Source organism: Dendropsophus ebraccatus, chromosome 4, assembly GCF_027789765.1.
Source record: "Dendropsophus ebraccatus isolate aDenEbr1 chromosome 4, aDenEbr1.pat, whole genome shotgun sequence".
Taxonomy (NCBI): domain Eukaryota; kingdom Metazoa; phylum Chordata; class Amphibia; order Anura; family Hylidae; genus Dendropsophus; species Dendropsophus ebraccatus.
The window spans coordinates 28110351-28124572 of NC_091457.1; the positions used below are offsets into that span (position 1 = coordinate 28110351).

A 14222-nucleotide genomic window follows, 5' to 3' on the forward strand; every position below is an offset into this window, starting at 1 on the left:
CGGCCGTTCCGTGACCCGGCCGGTCTCTTACAAAGTGTGAACATAGCCTAAGGCCGCGTTTACACATTGTAAGAGACCGGCCGTTCTATGACCGGCCAGTCTATGAAAAGATGATCTTCCGGCCCGCAGAGTTCCAATGCACCCCCGCATCAGAACTTCCCACAGCACACAATAGAGCGCACGCCTGGAGCCGTTCACTCTATTGTGTGAACTGACAGGGTGAAGTGACATGTCAGTTGTTTGCGGCACCGCTAGGGATCCCGGCCAAAGCATGTACTATGTGTATACACTCCAGCCGAGATTCCATAGGCAGTAATGTAACTTAGATTTTCGTATAAATCACAGCCGTTATACAACAGCCATGGTTTTACAAAAATATACGTTGTGTGAACATAGCCTAAGGCCACGTTCACACAACGTATATTTTCATTAATATATTGTTGTAGGTTTGCAACAACAGCCGTTATTTAATGACAGCAGATGATTGCATTGAACTCTATGGAATCCCAGCTGGAATGTATACACACTGTATAAACTCCGGCCTGGATTCCATGCAGCCGCACAAAAAACTGACATGTCAATTTTGTACCGCTATTCATTGAATAGCGGGCGCACAAAATTGACAGTGCAGACAATTCAAAGTGCGGTTCCGGACAGACTTTACATTGCCTGCAATTGCTAATTGGAACACGGGCACACCCGCATGTGCCCGTATTCCAATTACAAAGAAGTGATTTTCATCTGGCCGGTGCTGCAGTACTGGCAAGGGTGAACTTCACATACACAGCCGTGTTACAGAATGGGTGGCTTAAGTGTGGAGGAAATATTAGGGTTTCCTAAACATATTTATTCTATGAGTTTTCCTATGGAGTGTTTTATAAAATTAACTGACGCCACCTTGTGACAGTTTAGAATTACTGCAGGCCAAGTATAACATGAGGGAACCAATATACAGTACAGCAGTGCCTTGAATTAGGAGCATAATTCCTTCTGGGACTGTGCTTGCAATCCAAATCTACTCTTAAACCAAAGCAAATTTTCCCATAAGAAATCAGTTAAATGTAGACAATTGGTTCCACCGCCTTAAAATAATTTTTTATTGAATAACATGTAAAACTAATGAAACAAACATTTAGAAACAGCTGGATATGTGATAATATAACTTACTGTCCAGTATAGCAATCACCATGTGGAGTATAATGTATAGTAAGAGCATAAACCTGAAAAACAGCAGCAGTTTGTAGATACAGGCTATGTTCACACTACGTAAGTTTCCGGCCGTAGTGCGTTCCGTGAATAAGCGGCCAGGGACTTACGTAGTTTGCGTATAATGGAAAGTATACGAAGTACGGCTGCACAGTTCACACTACGTACGAACTTACGCCCGGATCGTACGCGGCGGCATAAAAAATTAACCAGACCATTGTTTGCGGACGAAAATGCTGTAACTTACGCCCGTAGCGTAACATGCGGTGCCGTACGTAGTGGTGATTTCTTCATTTTTGCAGCTTTTTGTGCCGATCCAAAAGGTTCTGTGGGGTGTCCGGGGCTAGGCGAAGCTTTTCAAGTAAAAGACCGCTGTCAGATCGCTACGTAGGGCGCTCAGGAAGCGTAAGTAGACTTCGGGCGTAAGTTCGCGGTCCGTACGTAGCCGGCCGCAAGTAGCGTAAATCTCCGGCCGGAGTTTACTGCGTATATGTCCGGCCGCGAAAATATGCGGCCGGACATATACGCAGTGTGAACATAGCCACAGGATGAAACTGCAGATCCCCACAATTCAGTAGTAAAGTACGACAGGCTAAAATAGAGAAGCAGGGCTGCTGTCAGAGGTCTGTGTGGTCACATGACAGCAATGGGGAAGGGGGGCAGTGTTCAGCATGGACCAATCAGGAAGTGAGAATCATAGAGCTGTGCAGGAGGACAGTGACAGAAAACTCTCTATACAGCAGTGTGTATAGCTGAGTGTAAGTGCAGGCACATTATAGCAGCAGTGTGTATAGCGGAGTGTGAGTGCAAGTACATTATAACAGGAATGGAGAGGATAGGAAACACAAGGGCTGACAGAGACTGCAGGGAGCAGGAAGGAATGAGCAGGGCAGATGTGGGCACAGTATAGCAGCACTCTCTGTCCGGTGAGAGAGAGGTTACAGCTATGAAGAGATTACCTCCACAGTCCTGTCCCCTGATGCAAACCCCAGCCTGAAGTGGATCTGCTATGATTTGGAAGGTAATGGAGACTTACTGGGTCAGAGTACAGTGCTGTACTCCCGCTATTCAGGATTTGCTGCTGCTCTGGACAGTTCCTATCATGGACAGAGGTGGCAGCAGAGAGCACTGTGTCAGACTGGAAAAAATACACCACTTCCTGCAGGGCATAGAGCAGCTGTTAAGTACTGGGTTTAAATAAAAATAAATGTAATGAACAAATCTGTTTAACTTTCTGACATCAGTTGTTTTGAAAGGTTTTTTTTCCTCTGGAATACCTGAAAAATAGAAGAACATACTGGGACACTGGGACCAAACATACTGCCACATGTAAAAGATCACATACTGGACAAGACGACCTCAGAAGGACTCAGACTGCTGATCAGCCAAAAAAACAATGCATAGATGCAGTTCCCTCTAACTTACAGCGTGATACATTCTGTGCCCGTGACCTAATGATGGCCGCCATGTCGCACTTATGATGAATACGAGCCCCGTAGTGCCCCTTCCATCTATTATACTATTGTACTTGTCAGCCCAAAGTGAATTCTGTAACTGAGGTGATTACTTATAGGAAACAGTAGTAACCGAGTGATGAGTGGAGGGATGTGGCGACCTATTAAGGTGGAAACTCAGGAGAGCTGAGATAATACTTAGTATAGCTCATACCCCTGACTTCTGTAATCCATCATCATGTACATGCCGGGCGGAATGAAAACGGGATAATATACCAGAAATGACCCTAGATCCGTCCCTGGTGTCTCGCGTATTCAGGGCCTTGCATACATGTCTTGATGGCAACTGGGATCTCTGTGACCCCTCAAGATGCACCACTGTGATCCGCTCAGTGTAGATGACACAGGGATAACAGATAGATATCGGTACTGATGCAATCAGGGGGACATGGGGATGCTGATGAGGATAACCCTGGTACTACTCCCCCATCATCTGTTAATACTATGAGCAGATGATGGGAGTAGTAGTACAGAGAATATGCAGCGCCGGGGGTTGAGGGTGGTGTTTTGTGATTGGGATGTAATCAATCAAGAAAACATACTGTACATTACATTACTTTTTACATAGACATCCATAGAAACAATACAGTACCATTGACTTCTATATATAATGCGCCCCCTGCTGGACCCTCCATAGGAATTACAACTGATTCGAGACGTCACGGTTTTTGAGAGAATTTAAAGACTCCCTGATCTACTAAATTAAAGGGGTTGTCCAGGGAAATTTTTTTTTCTTTCCAATCAACTGGTTTCAGAAAGTTAAATAGATTTGTAATTTACTTCTATTTAAAAATCTCAAGTTTTTCCATACTTATAAGCTACTATATATCCTGCAGGAAGTGTTGTTTGTTTACATTCAGAAACAGTGCTCTCTACTGACATCTCTGGCGGAGTCAGGAACTGTCTAGAGCAGCAGCAAGTCCCCATAGAAAATCTCTCCTGCTCAGGACAGTTCCTGACTCCACCAGAGATGTCAGTAGAGAGCACTGTTGTTGAATGTAAACAAACAACATTTCCTGCAAGACATACAACAGTGTATAAGTATGGGAAGACTTGAGATTTTTAAATAGAAGTACATTACAAATCTATTTAACTTTGTGATACCAGTTGATTTGAAAGAATTTTTTTTTCCGCTGGACAACCCCTTTAAGGGAAATAGCAGTATATATGTGCATTTCCCATAATTAATGTACATTAAAACTTTGTCTAACTTTCCATAAGTAATAACATCTTAAAAAATAAGTTTTGGCCAGAGTTGTCCTTTAAGTGAATCTGTCAGATGCAATTCAGGTTCGGCATCGCTGACACTGTTAGATAGCTGTTAGCTCAAGGAGACACATGGTACCTCTCATATATCTGGCTGTGCTTCCATAACGTAGAAAAAATACTGCTATTCTCCAAAGCAAAGTGTCAAAGAGCTTATACACCGAAGTGTTTCTAACACTGATGTTTTTAATCATCAGACTGGTGCCCCACCATACACTCTCATGGGTCTACTAAATTTGACACAGGATGGTGCAGTGCAGTGATGTTTACAGCAATGATATTAGGCAGGGATGCCTCTGGTCATTGAAAAACTGTAGTTACCATTGCATCGTCCGGGGTTGAAGTGGTGCCAAAGCTGGGCCCCCAGACCTCAGTCAAGGTGTCACTACGTGTTGCTGCTCTTTGGAAGGGCTGGTAAGGCATGGTGCACCCCAATGGGAAATAAGTCCATAGTTTGCAGTAAACAGTGTTATTCTTTATTGAGGTGCAAAACAATACAGACGCAGCACTCCCAGCTTTCCAGTCACCAACCCATAGCATAAGAAGATTTTTTAGGCGAGGGAAAAGCCTAAGCTAGCAGTCTTCTTCTAGGTCTCTGCAGGCTTGTGCTCTGACCAAAGGGCTGGTGACCCAGGCTCTGTAGAGTCAGCTTCTTCTTGTCATCTGTGAGGTCTCTTCATCTGTCTGGTCTCTATTCACAAACATCAGACTACAGACTGACTTCTCCTTTTATACTGTTTGTGAGAAAACTAGAACCTTCTAGTGGGCGGGGTGAAGTGGAGAAGCACAGCCTTAAAGGAGACCTGTCACCCCCCGTGCCGGGGTGACAGGCTCCCGACCCCCAGCTAGATCCCCTTATACTGACCTCATCTCGTCCAGTCCCGCTCCTGGAGCCGTTCCCAGGATGGAGATATCCTGGTCAGAAGCCGGCACGCGCTGTGGAGATAGGTACGGCATCCATAGAGAATGAATGGAGCCGTGCGCGCGCTGCAGAGATGAGTCCGGCTCCATTCTTGTCTCCAGTTTGGGTGGGGTTTTGCTGCTCAGTTCCATTGAAGTGAATGGAGTGTAATTGCAAACTGCACCTGAACTGGAGACAAGAGTTGTGTTGTTTCTAAAAGAAAGTGGCCATGTTTTCGTAGCACTGGATAATTCCTGACTACTGGCTTCCCAAACTGCATCTAAAAACAACAAAACAGTAAACATACAGTACATCCTGTAAGTGCAGAGTGCAGAGATAACATACACATATATAGCTAGGAACCTATTGCGCTGAGCCAGCCTTTCTACTGAGGGACAGGAAGTTATGGGAGTTTAGTGTAGGGTGTGGAGGAGAGAGGAGTGCACTAACCTCTCTCCCTGAAGGAGAAATCAAACCATTGGGGATAATAATCTGTACCTGGGCCCCACAGCGAGACCTAGGACCTGCATGGGCTTCTGGCTGGGCCTAGAACTATCTGACTGCGAAGCTACAGACTCTCCAAACCAGTATCCCTTCATTAGGAACTACAGCATCAGTTGTGAGTAAAGATCTCTGTACACAGGATCTGCCTATGGGAGTATTAGCAAAGGAGACAGTAAAGAGAACAACCCCCAGGTACCTAAGCACAAACCGGCTTTGTATGATACCCTACTCCAGACATAACCTGCCCAACTATTGGTCAGGTGACTGTGCCTCTTCTTGTGGAAGAACAAGTTGTGACCTGTTACTACAACGCATCCCAGAAATCCATCCTCCATTATTAACCCTTTATAACATGTTTGATCCTAGGCTGTGTTTTCCCATCCGTTTCAATGTTTTCGTTTCATTTTAACGTATAAAAAAAATGTGGTCAACCAGGAAAAAAATTTATTCAGTCTCGGTGCTGCAAAAAAATAAAAAAATAATAAATAAAGCATACTCCCCTACCTCATGCTGTTTTCTAGGACATCCCATTCATGCAGAAGCTGTATAGTACATTTTTGTCATCCGCCATATAACACGTTATTCCATTTATTGCTGCAGTCAATATGACTTTAATTCTTATTATTGTTGGAAACACATAACGTTTTATATAATCCTACAATTGATGTAGGAAATACTTATTGTGTAGTTATCTAAGCATAACCACATAAGAGTTACATAAGGGTCCTATTCATATGCGTCACCCGCCACTGTCATCATGTTCCGTTATCCATCACAGACATCTATTCATCTATTCATGATGCTTTTCAGACACTTTGGTTATCACGCAGCGTTCTCATCATGACCCATCACGTTTCACTTTATATGTGATCTATCACATTTATGATCACACTTTCTGTGATCTACCATACATGTTAAAGGGTCTATTCTTAGGATCAGAGATCAAAGTCCTAGGACGCTATTTATAGAACTCCATTATACATTAGAAGACTTTTTTGGGGTATTTTGTGTATATGGCATACAGCTGGCATGTGATGTGAACAGACCCTTAAAGGCCTATTCCGCTTAGGTAAAATACATTTTGAATAATCCTTCCTCCTGAAGAGTGCAGAGACAGCTGGTCAGGGAGACGTTTACATGTATGGAAACACATATGGAAAGAATTGTTAGTCTCCGGGGGTATTTAACCTGAGCGGAATACGCCTTTAAGGGGTCATGCGCCCTGCCATATTACTTATTCATGTTGCATGGTACATATAGGTCCATACTGTGCCCCAAACTAAGGCATATAGTGGGTATTCTCCTCTATAGGAAGTGATAGAATATAGTGTCTGAGAATGGAGCACACTGTGACACATGGGGAGAACCTATAGACCCTTGCTACAGTTCTGCAGACACAAGGCTTTTCACAAGATCCCTCCCACATCCCCAATTTAAAGGGGATGTGGAAATGTGATAAAATAAAAATAAAGTATCCATTACTCACCTGGTAAAGGGGTATTCCGACATTAGGTAAAAAAAATAAAAATAAAACAGCTGCAGAAGCATATAGCACTGCAGCATTACTTACCTGTCTGTCCCAGTTCTTAAACCACCAAAAATCTATTCATTTTTAGGGTCTTAAGTCTGTATTTTGTGGATGTACTTCCTGGTTGAGCAGCTGCTCAGTACTGCAAGTCCCAGAATGCATTGTTTTTCTCAGCTCTTAATCACATTCCTCCGACCTTGTCTACCCCTCCACCTGCCAAAGCTGTTGCAGAACATCTCATTTCACTACAGCCTATTGCAGAGAGATTGCAGCACCTGCTGCTTCATCCAGCATAAGGCAGCATGCTGTAATCACTCCTCCCTCCCTATATATATCAGAGAGATGGTGATGTAGGCTATAGGGGCTGATCAGAGATGGGGACATCACTCAAGGGGTGGAGCTAGAGCTCAGAGACAAGTTTCAGCCAAGCCTCCTGTGACATCAGCAGAGGATGATCTTGGGAAAGAGGGAGGAGCTCAGGAGATGAAGACAATGCCTTATTTTGTAGTTCTTCTATTTTCAACTTCCTGTCAAGGCTGAAGCAAGCCAAACCACACCGAAGTCAATACTACTGGTGTTAACACTATATTAGAAAGTTATATATCTTGGGGTGATACTTTTATGTCAATAAACTATTCTCATACCAGATAACCCCTTTAACCCCAGCACTCCCTCTCCAGTTCCCCTGACAGTCTTTTACCACTTTGCTCAAGTCATATCCAATCACCGGCCTCGGTGGTAATGTTACATGGTCACATGGGTACACATGATGTCATCAGTGCTGTAAAGTAAGCGACCGGACACTTGAGGACGTCCCCAGGGAGGTATGGCTTTTTATTTGATCACCTTTCCTGCTCTCACACTGATTCTTTTCCCTGCAGGCCTCCCCTTTAACCCTTACCTGACACACATAAGAGCCCATAGCAGAGAAGCATAGCACACCCTGGCATGATCTATAACTGTTTATGACCCTTATCTAATAAGTGTGTGTTCCCTGTGCAAAGTACTATAGGTGCACGTGTGCGCTGCTCCCTCACCTCCTCACACGCTGGTCTTGCAGGGCAGGGTTAATGGCAGTCTCTAAGGTGACACCATGAACATTATTCTATTAGCTGGTCTCCTCCTTCCTCCACAGGGCACACAGGCTGGCTACGCTGTCACACATCCTCTCACCCACTCTGTCGCTCTCATTCTCCATGCACTCCTCTTTTTGCACTTGGTCTGTCTCGCAGCCTGTCCCTCCATCCAGACGTCTTTCTCTGTCACCCTTAAACTTATTCTTGACTTTACCCTCCTGCCCCCCCACCCTGTGCTCATACATTGCCTCTAGTGCTCCCGTCTAGATCCCCCTTTCCTCATCTTTGCTTGTTCTACTCCTCCCCCCTTCCCTTCATCCTTCCGTCTCTCCCGTCTCTGGTGTGTATACTTCACCTTCCTCTCATCTACACTCATATCTTTCATTGTTATTATTATATCCAATCCTGCTGCCAACTTATCTAATATATATATATATATATATATATATATATATATATATATATATCCATTGTGCCATCTTTGCCGTCACACTTCATCCATCTATTCCTCTTCTCTCGCCTTCCATCAGTTTTTCCTTCTCACCTCTTGTCTCCTCTCAGTCTCCCTGGCTGAACTTCCTCCCATCATTTCACACCATCTCTAACAGACTGAAGGTAAAGCCCAGCATGGCAGAGGCAGGGCATGACCAGGGGCGTCTAAGGGACGGAAGGGTACCCAGCCTACATGGGGTGGATGAGGAAGAAGAGATGAGAGCTGGCACTTCTACAATGGCTCAATGTAAAGACCCCGTACAAGGAAACACAGACAACCTGATGCCACTTTACATGAAGAAGCAGCTGTCCTATAGGTGAGTGACAACCCTTTCTATACACGACCCATCATGATACACTATTCTATATAGAATCTAACATGCTTTATGTAAAGATAATATAAGTATCACTGAATGGACACACAAAAGATGTAGCAGAGTGGATTTTGGTGCAATGCATTAAGGTGTCATGAAGGGGGGGGGGGGGGGGGTACCTCAGACACTGATCCCCAAAAACAATTACTATAGAGGAGTTATGAACCTTATACTGGTGGTCTCCAACTTGTGGGTCTCTATCTGTTGCAAAACTACAACTCCCAGCATGCCATGGCAGAAACAGGCTGTGAGGATAGGCTGGGAGTCACACTTTTTACTTTCTCCCATTATATATGTATCTATCTATAGTACCTGTCTCTCATATATGTATCTGTCTCATATGTATCTACTGTATTGTATGCTGTATGTATCTACTATTTGTCAATTCTACTCTCTCACATTTAAAGAGAATTTATTAATCTTTGCCTTCTATCTATCTATCTCCTATCTATCTATCTATCTATCTATCTATCTATCTATCTATCTATCCCTAATTGCATTCCCTGTCTCCCATATCTATTTATGTATTTATATATTGTTATCTATGTATCTCTTATCTATTTATTTATTTATCAATCAATCTATCATCTGACACGTGTCTTCCTTTTATGTGTATAGTATCTATCAATCAATCAATCTCACTTCTATCTATCTATCTATCTATCTATCCATCATCTATCTCCTATCATCTATCCCTTGCTGTATTTATCTATCTACATGTCTATCTATCTATCTATCTATCTATCTATCTATCTATCTCCTATCTATCCATCTATCATCTATCTATCTATCTATCTATCTCCTATCTATCTCCTATCTATCTCCTATCTACCTATCTCCTATCTATCTATCTATCTATCTATACTACATCTGTCCATAACCCATATCTTTTTCAGCATACAACTTTCTCTCTCTAACGTCCGTCCAGTCTGCTTCATGTGACTGATGCCCATTCTCCAGTGACCCCAGACTATTTTCTCTGTCCTATTTCATACCCTGCAGTTCTTGGATGTACCAGCTGATATGATGCCAGATGAGAATATGCGAGTCAGAACACATTGCCATACAATACATGCAAAGAATTGAATTTCCTTAGTATTTTATAATAAATCTGACATGAACAGAGCGACTATTCTCCTGCCCTGGACGCGTTATTTATTCTTGCCGCCTGGAGCAATACTAATGCATAAGAAATTGCAGCGCACTGTGCCAGCCAGATGGGTCGCATATATAAGGGTTAAAGCTCATGTACATGACCCTGTACGGAACTGTAATAAGGCTCCTGTAGAACTCATTACAACCTATTGAACCAATGCACAGCTCCAATTCCATATAGATACTTTCCATTAGATTCATATGAAATGACAATTGTGACATGCTCCATCAGATGCCATATTATGGCAGTATATTCTTGTATCTGCAGGAGAATATTAATTATAGTGTGGCATGGGTGCACCATATGGTGCCCTTATGGCTCCACAGGATGGGGCTATGTGTGCATATATAGCATGACTAGGTGACATGTCAAAAGTTTATTTGAACTGACAGCGACACTGTCAGCTGTTTCAAGCCATCTAAACTTCTGAGGTCAGGGAGGAGAGTCTAATGATACCAAATGCAACTTGATTGACCAATGAAAATAAACTGTTAAGTGTCCAGGAGGCGGGTTTCCCTGGTTAGGTGCACAGCACAGACCTTCTTGTATTGGGTCTTCCCCAACCTCTCCTCTTAGCTATGATTGACAGCTCTAGTGTCCATTCAGGAGACCACTAGAGCTGCCAGTCATAGAGGAGAGGCTGGGGGGAATCTGCCTGTGGCTATGTGCATTATTAAAGAGGCGGGTACCAGCATCGCAGGTGATATAATGACATAATATATAATAATGATATAGTTTCATAGTTACATAGTTAATACGGTTGAAAAAAGACACATGTCCATCAAGTTCAACCAAGGAGGGGATGGATACAGGGAAGGGGGAGGGGTGATAGGTTCTATACATATGCATTTATATTATTTTGCTCTAAGAACTTGTCTAGCCCTGTTTTGAAGCCCTCTACTGTTTTAGCTGTGACCAGATCCTGTGGTAGACTGTTCCACAGATTCACAGTTCTCATGGTAAAGAAGGCTTGTCGCCTCCGGAGATTGAACCTTTTTTTCTCCAGGCGGAGGCAGCGCCCTCTTGTCCTTTGAGGGGGTTTTACCTGGAACATCTTTTCCCCATATTTCTTGTAGGGGCCATTTATATATTTAAATAAGTTAATCATATCTCCCCTTAAACGTCTCTTCTCCAGACTAAACAAATGTAATTCTTTTAATCTCTCCTCATAACTAAGATGCTCCATTCCCCTTATTAGTTTAGTTGCCCGTCTTTGTACCCTCTCCAGCTCTAGAACATCCTTTTTATGAATCGGGTTCCAAAACTGGACGGCATACTCCAGATGGGGCCGCACCAAAGCTTTATAAAGCGGTAATATTATATCCCTGTCCCGAGAGTCCATGCCTGTTTTAATGCATGACAATATCCTACTGGCCTTAGAAGCAGCTGACTGACATTGTGTACTGTTCTGTAGTCTATTATCTACAAGTACACCCAGATCCTTCTCCATCAGTGACTCTCCCAGAGTAACTCCCCCCAGGACATATGATGCATGCGGGTTATTAGTACCCAGGTGCATAACTTTACATTTATCCACATTGAACCTCATTTGCCAAGTGGACGCCCAAACACTCAGAGTGTCTAAGTCATCCTGTAACATCTGCACATCTTCCATAGACTGTACTGTACTACAAAGCTTGGTGTCATCTGCAAAGATAGAAACATTGCTGTTAATTCCATTCTCAATATCATTAATAAACAAGTTAAACAGAAGAGGGCCCAGTACTGACCCTTGGGGTACACCACTTATTACTGGGGACCATTCGGAGTAGGAATCATTGACCACCACTCTCTGGGTACGATTATTAAGCCAGTTTTCAATCCAGTTACACATTAAATTTTCCAAACCAATAGACTTTAACTTACCCATCAGACGTCCATGAGGAACTGTGTCAAACGCTTTTGCAAAATCCAGGTACACTATATCCACAGCCGCGCCGCCATCCAGGCTTCTACTTACCTCTTCATAGAAACATATTAGGTTGGTTTGACAGCTTCTGTCCTTAGTAAAACCATGCTGGTTATCACTTATAATACTATTAGCCACTACATACTCCTGGATGTAGTCCCTTATAAGCCCCTCAAATAGTTTCCCCACAATGGACGTTAAGCTTACGGGTCTATAGTTACCTGGGGAAGTTCGAGAGCCCTTTTTGAAGATCGGAAGTTTCCATAAGGGGCAATCTGCCAAAGGGCCTCCATCACTTTGCCCCTCTCTGTCATTATCTAGGGACTGTAAGGCATTAGTATTGGAGCACTATATCACACTATTTTGGCACTATTATTTACTTTTATTTGCTTTATATTTTTAAGATATTATGTAGCACTTTTATTTACTTATTATATGACACTATTATTTACACTATGGGGGAGATTTGTGAAACTGGCTCAGTTGCCCCTAGCAACCAATCAGATTCCACCTTTCATTCCTCACAGACTCTTTGGAAAATGAAAGGTGGAATCTGATTGGTTGCTAGGGGCAACTGAGCCAGTTTTCATTTTACACCATGTTTGATAAATCTCCCCTTATATTTTTAAGATATTATATAGCACTTTTATTTACATTTTATGTGACACTATTATTTACACTATATTTTTTAACATATTATATAGCACTTCCATTTACATATGATATGACACTATTATCTACTATTATTTGCACTATATTTTTAAGATATTATATAGCACTTATATAAGTGCTATATTTTTATATATTATATGGCACAATTATTTTATAATAAAGCACTTTTATGTACATGACACTATTATTTATACATTATATGGCACTATTATTTACATATTATATGGCAGAATTATTTACAGACAACAAAGCACTACTATTATTATACATTTTATGGCAGTATTATTTATACATTATATGGCAGTATTATTTACATATTTTTTGGCAGTATTAATTACAGATAACAAAGAACTATTATTTAGATATCATAAGGCACTATTATTTGTACATTATAAGGCACTTTTATTTCCATATTATATGGCACTAATATTTACATATTATAAGGCACTATCGTTTATATATTATATGGCACCATTATTTTTATTATAAGGGCCCTATTACACCAACAGATTATCTGACAGATTTTTAACCAAAGCCAGGAATGGACTATACACAGAGAACAGGTAATAAAGGAAAGACTGAGATTTCTCCTCTTCTCAAATCTATTCCTGGCTTTGGTTTAAATAAAAAATCTGTAAGATAATCTGTTGGAGTAATAGGGCCCTTAGGCACTATTGTTTATATATTATAAAGCACTATTATTTACCTATTTTATGGTAGTATTAGCTACAGATAACAAAGCAATATTATTTAGATATCATAAGGCACTATTATTTATATTTTATATGGCAGTATTAGTTACATATAACAAAGCACTATTATTTAGATATCATAAGGCACTATTATTTATATATTATATGGCACTATTATTTACATATCAGGGGGCACAATTTTTTACTTATTATACGGCGCCATTATTTATATTTTATATTGCACAGTTATTTACATACTATATGGCACTATCATTGTCATAACAACCATCAATTATTAACATACTGTGTGGCACTATTGTATAGTGCATATACAACAGTATTATGCTGATACTGTGTGGTACTGCTCTTTTGCCCTGTACCATTTTTATAAGGTAACATTATACTTATACCGCCTTCTTTCTGAAACAAATAGCAGGGCGGCCTTATACCTTTGCGCCAAGGCCTTCATCTCTCCTTTGTATATGAAGTCTGACATTTCAGAATGAATGCCCTGATAAGGAACACATTACGTGATGCTGATCAGTTTGGGGCTACATTGTCTGTACCCGTAGGCTCTAGATACAGTGCAGACTGCTCGAGCAGTTAAAGGGTGCGAGTGTTCTCTCTGCATGGATACATCCACACAATGCAGCTTACATGACTGTGTACACACACTTTGGGGACTATACTTTAACTTAGGAAAGCTAAACATAAAGCGAGATTGACTTGGCTTTGCCAGGCTCCTGCAGTGTTAATAATCTGTAAGTGTGCTTAACATCTTTGTATGGGCCCTGCTGTGAGTGGCACTATTACACCAAGTTATGTGTGCCCTGCTGAATGCCGCTTTCAGATCTGGATCTCGAAGGAAAGGTTATGTGTCAATTACTAAACAACAATCAGGTCTTAAGGCAATTATACCAGGGAATAGTTCT

The 14222-nt window shown here is 41.8% G+C and overlaps 1 protein-coding gene across 1 annotated transcript in view; it reads left to right on the forward strand.

The window, feature by feature from the left end:
- The first annotated feature begins 7725 nt into the window (after positions 1-7725).
- DGKZ (diacylglycerol kinase zeta) overlaps positions 7726-14222 on the forward strand; it is a 166433-nt gene continuing 159936 nt past the window's right edge. Inside the window, exons 1-2 of the mRNA XM_069965347.1 lie at positions 7726-7743; positions 8604-8804. Coding sequence (XP_069821448.1) covers positions 8623-8804 — 182 coding nt within the window. The 5' untranslated portion in view covers positions 7726-7743; positions 8604-8622. The remainder of the gene's footprint in view (positions 7744-8603; positions 8805-14222) is intronic.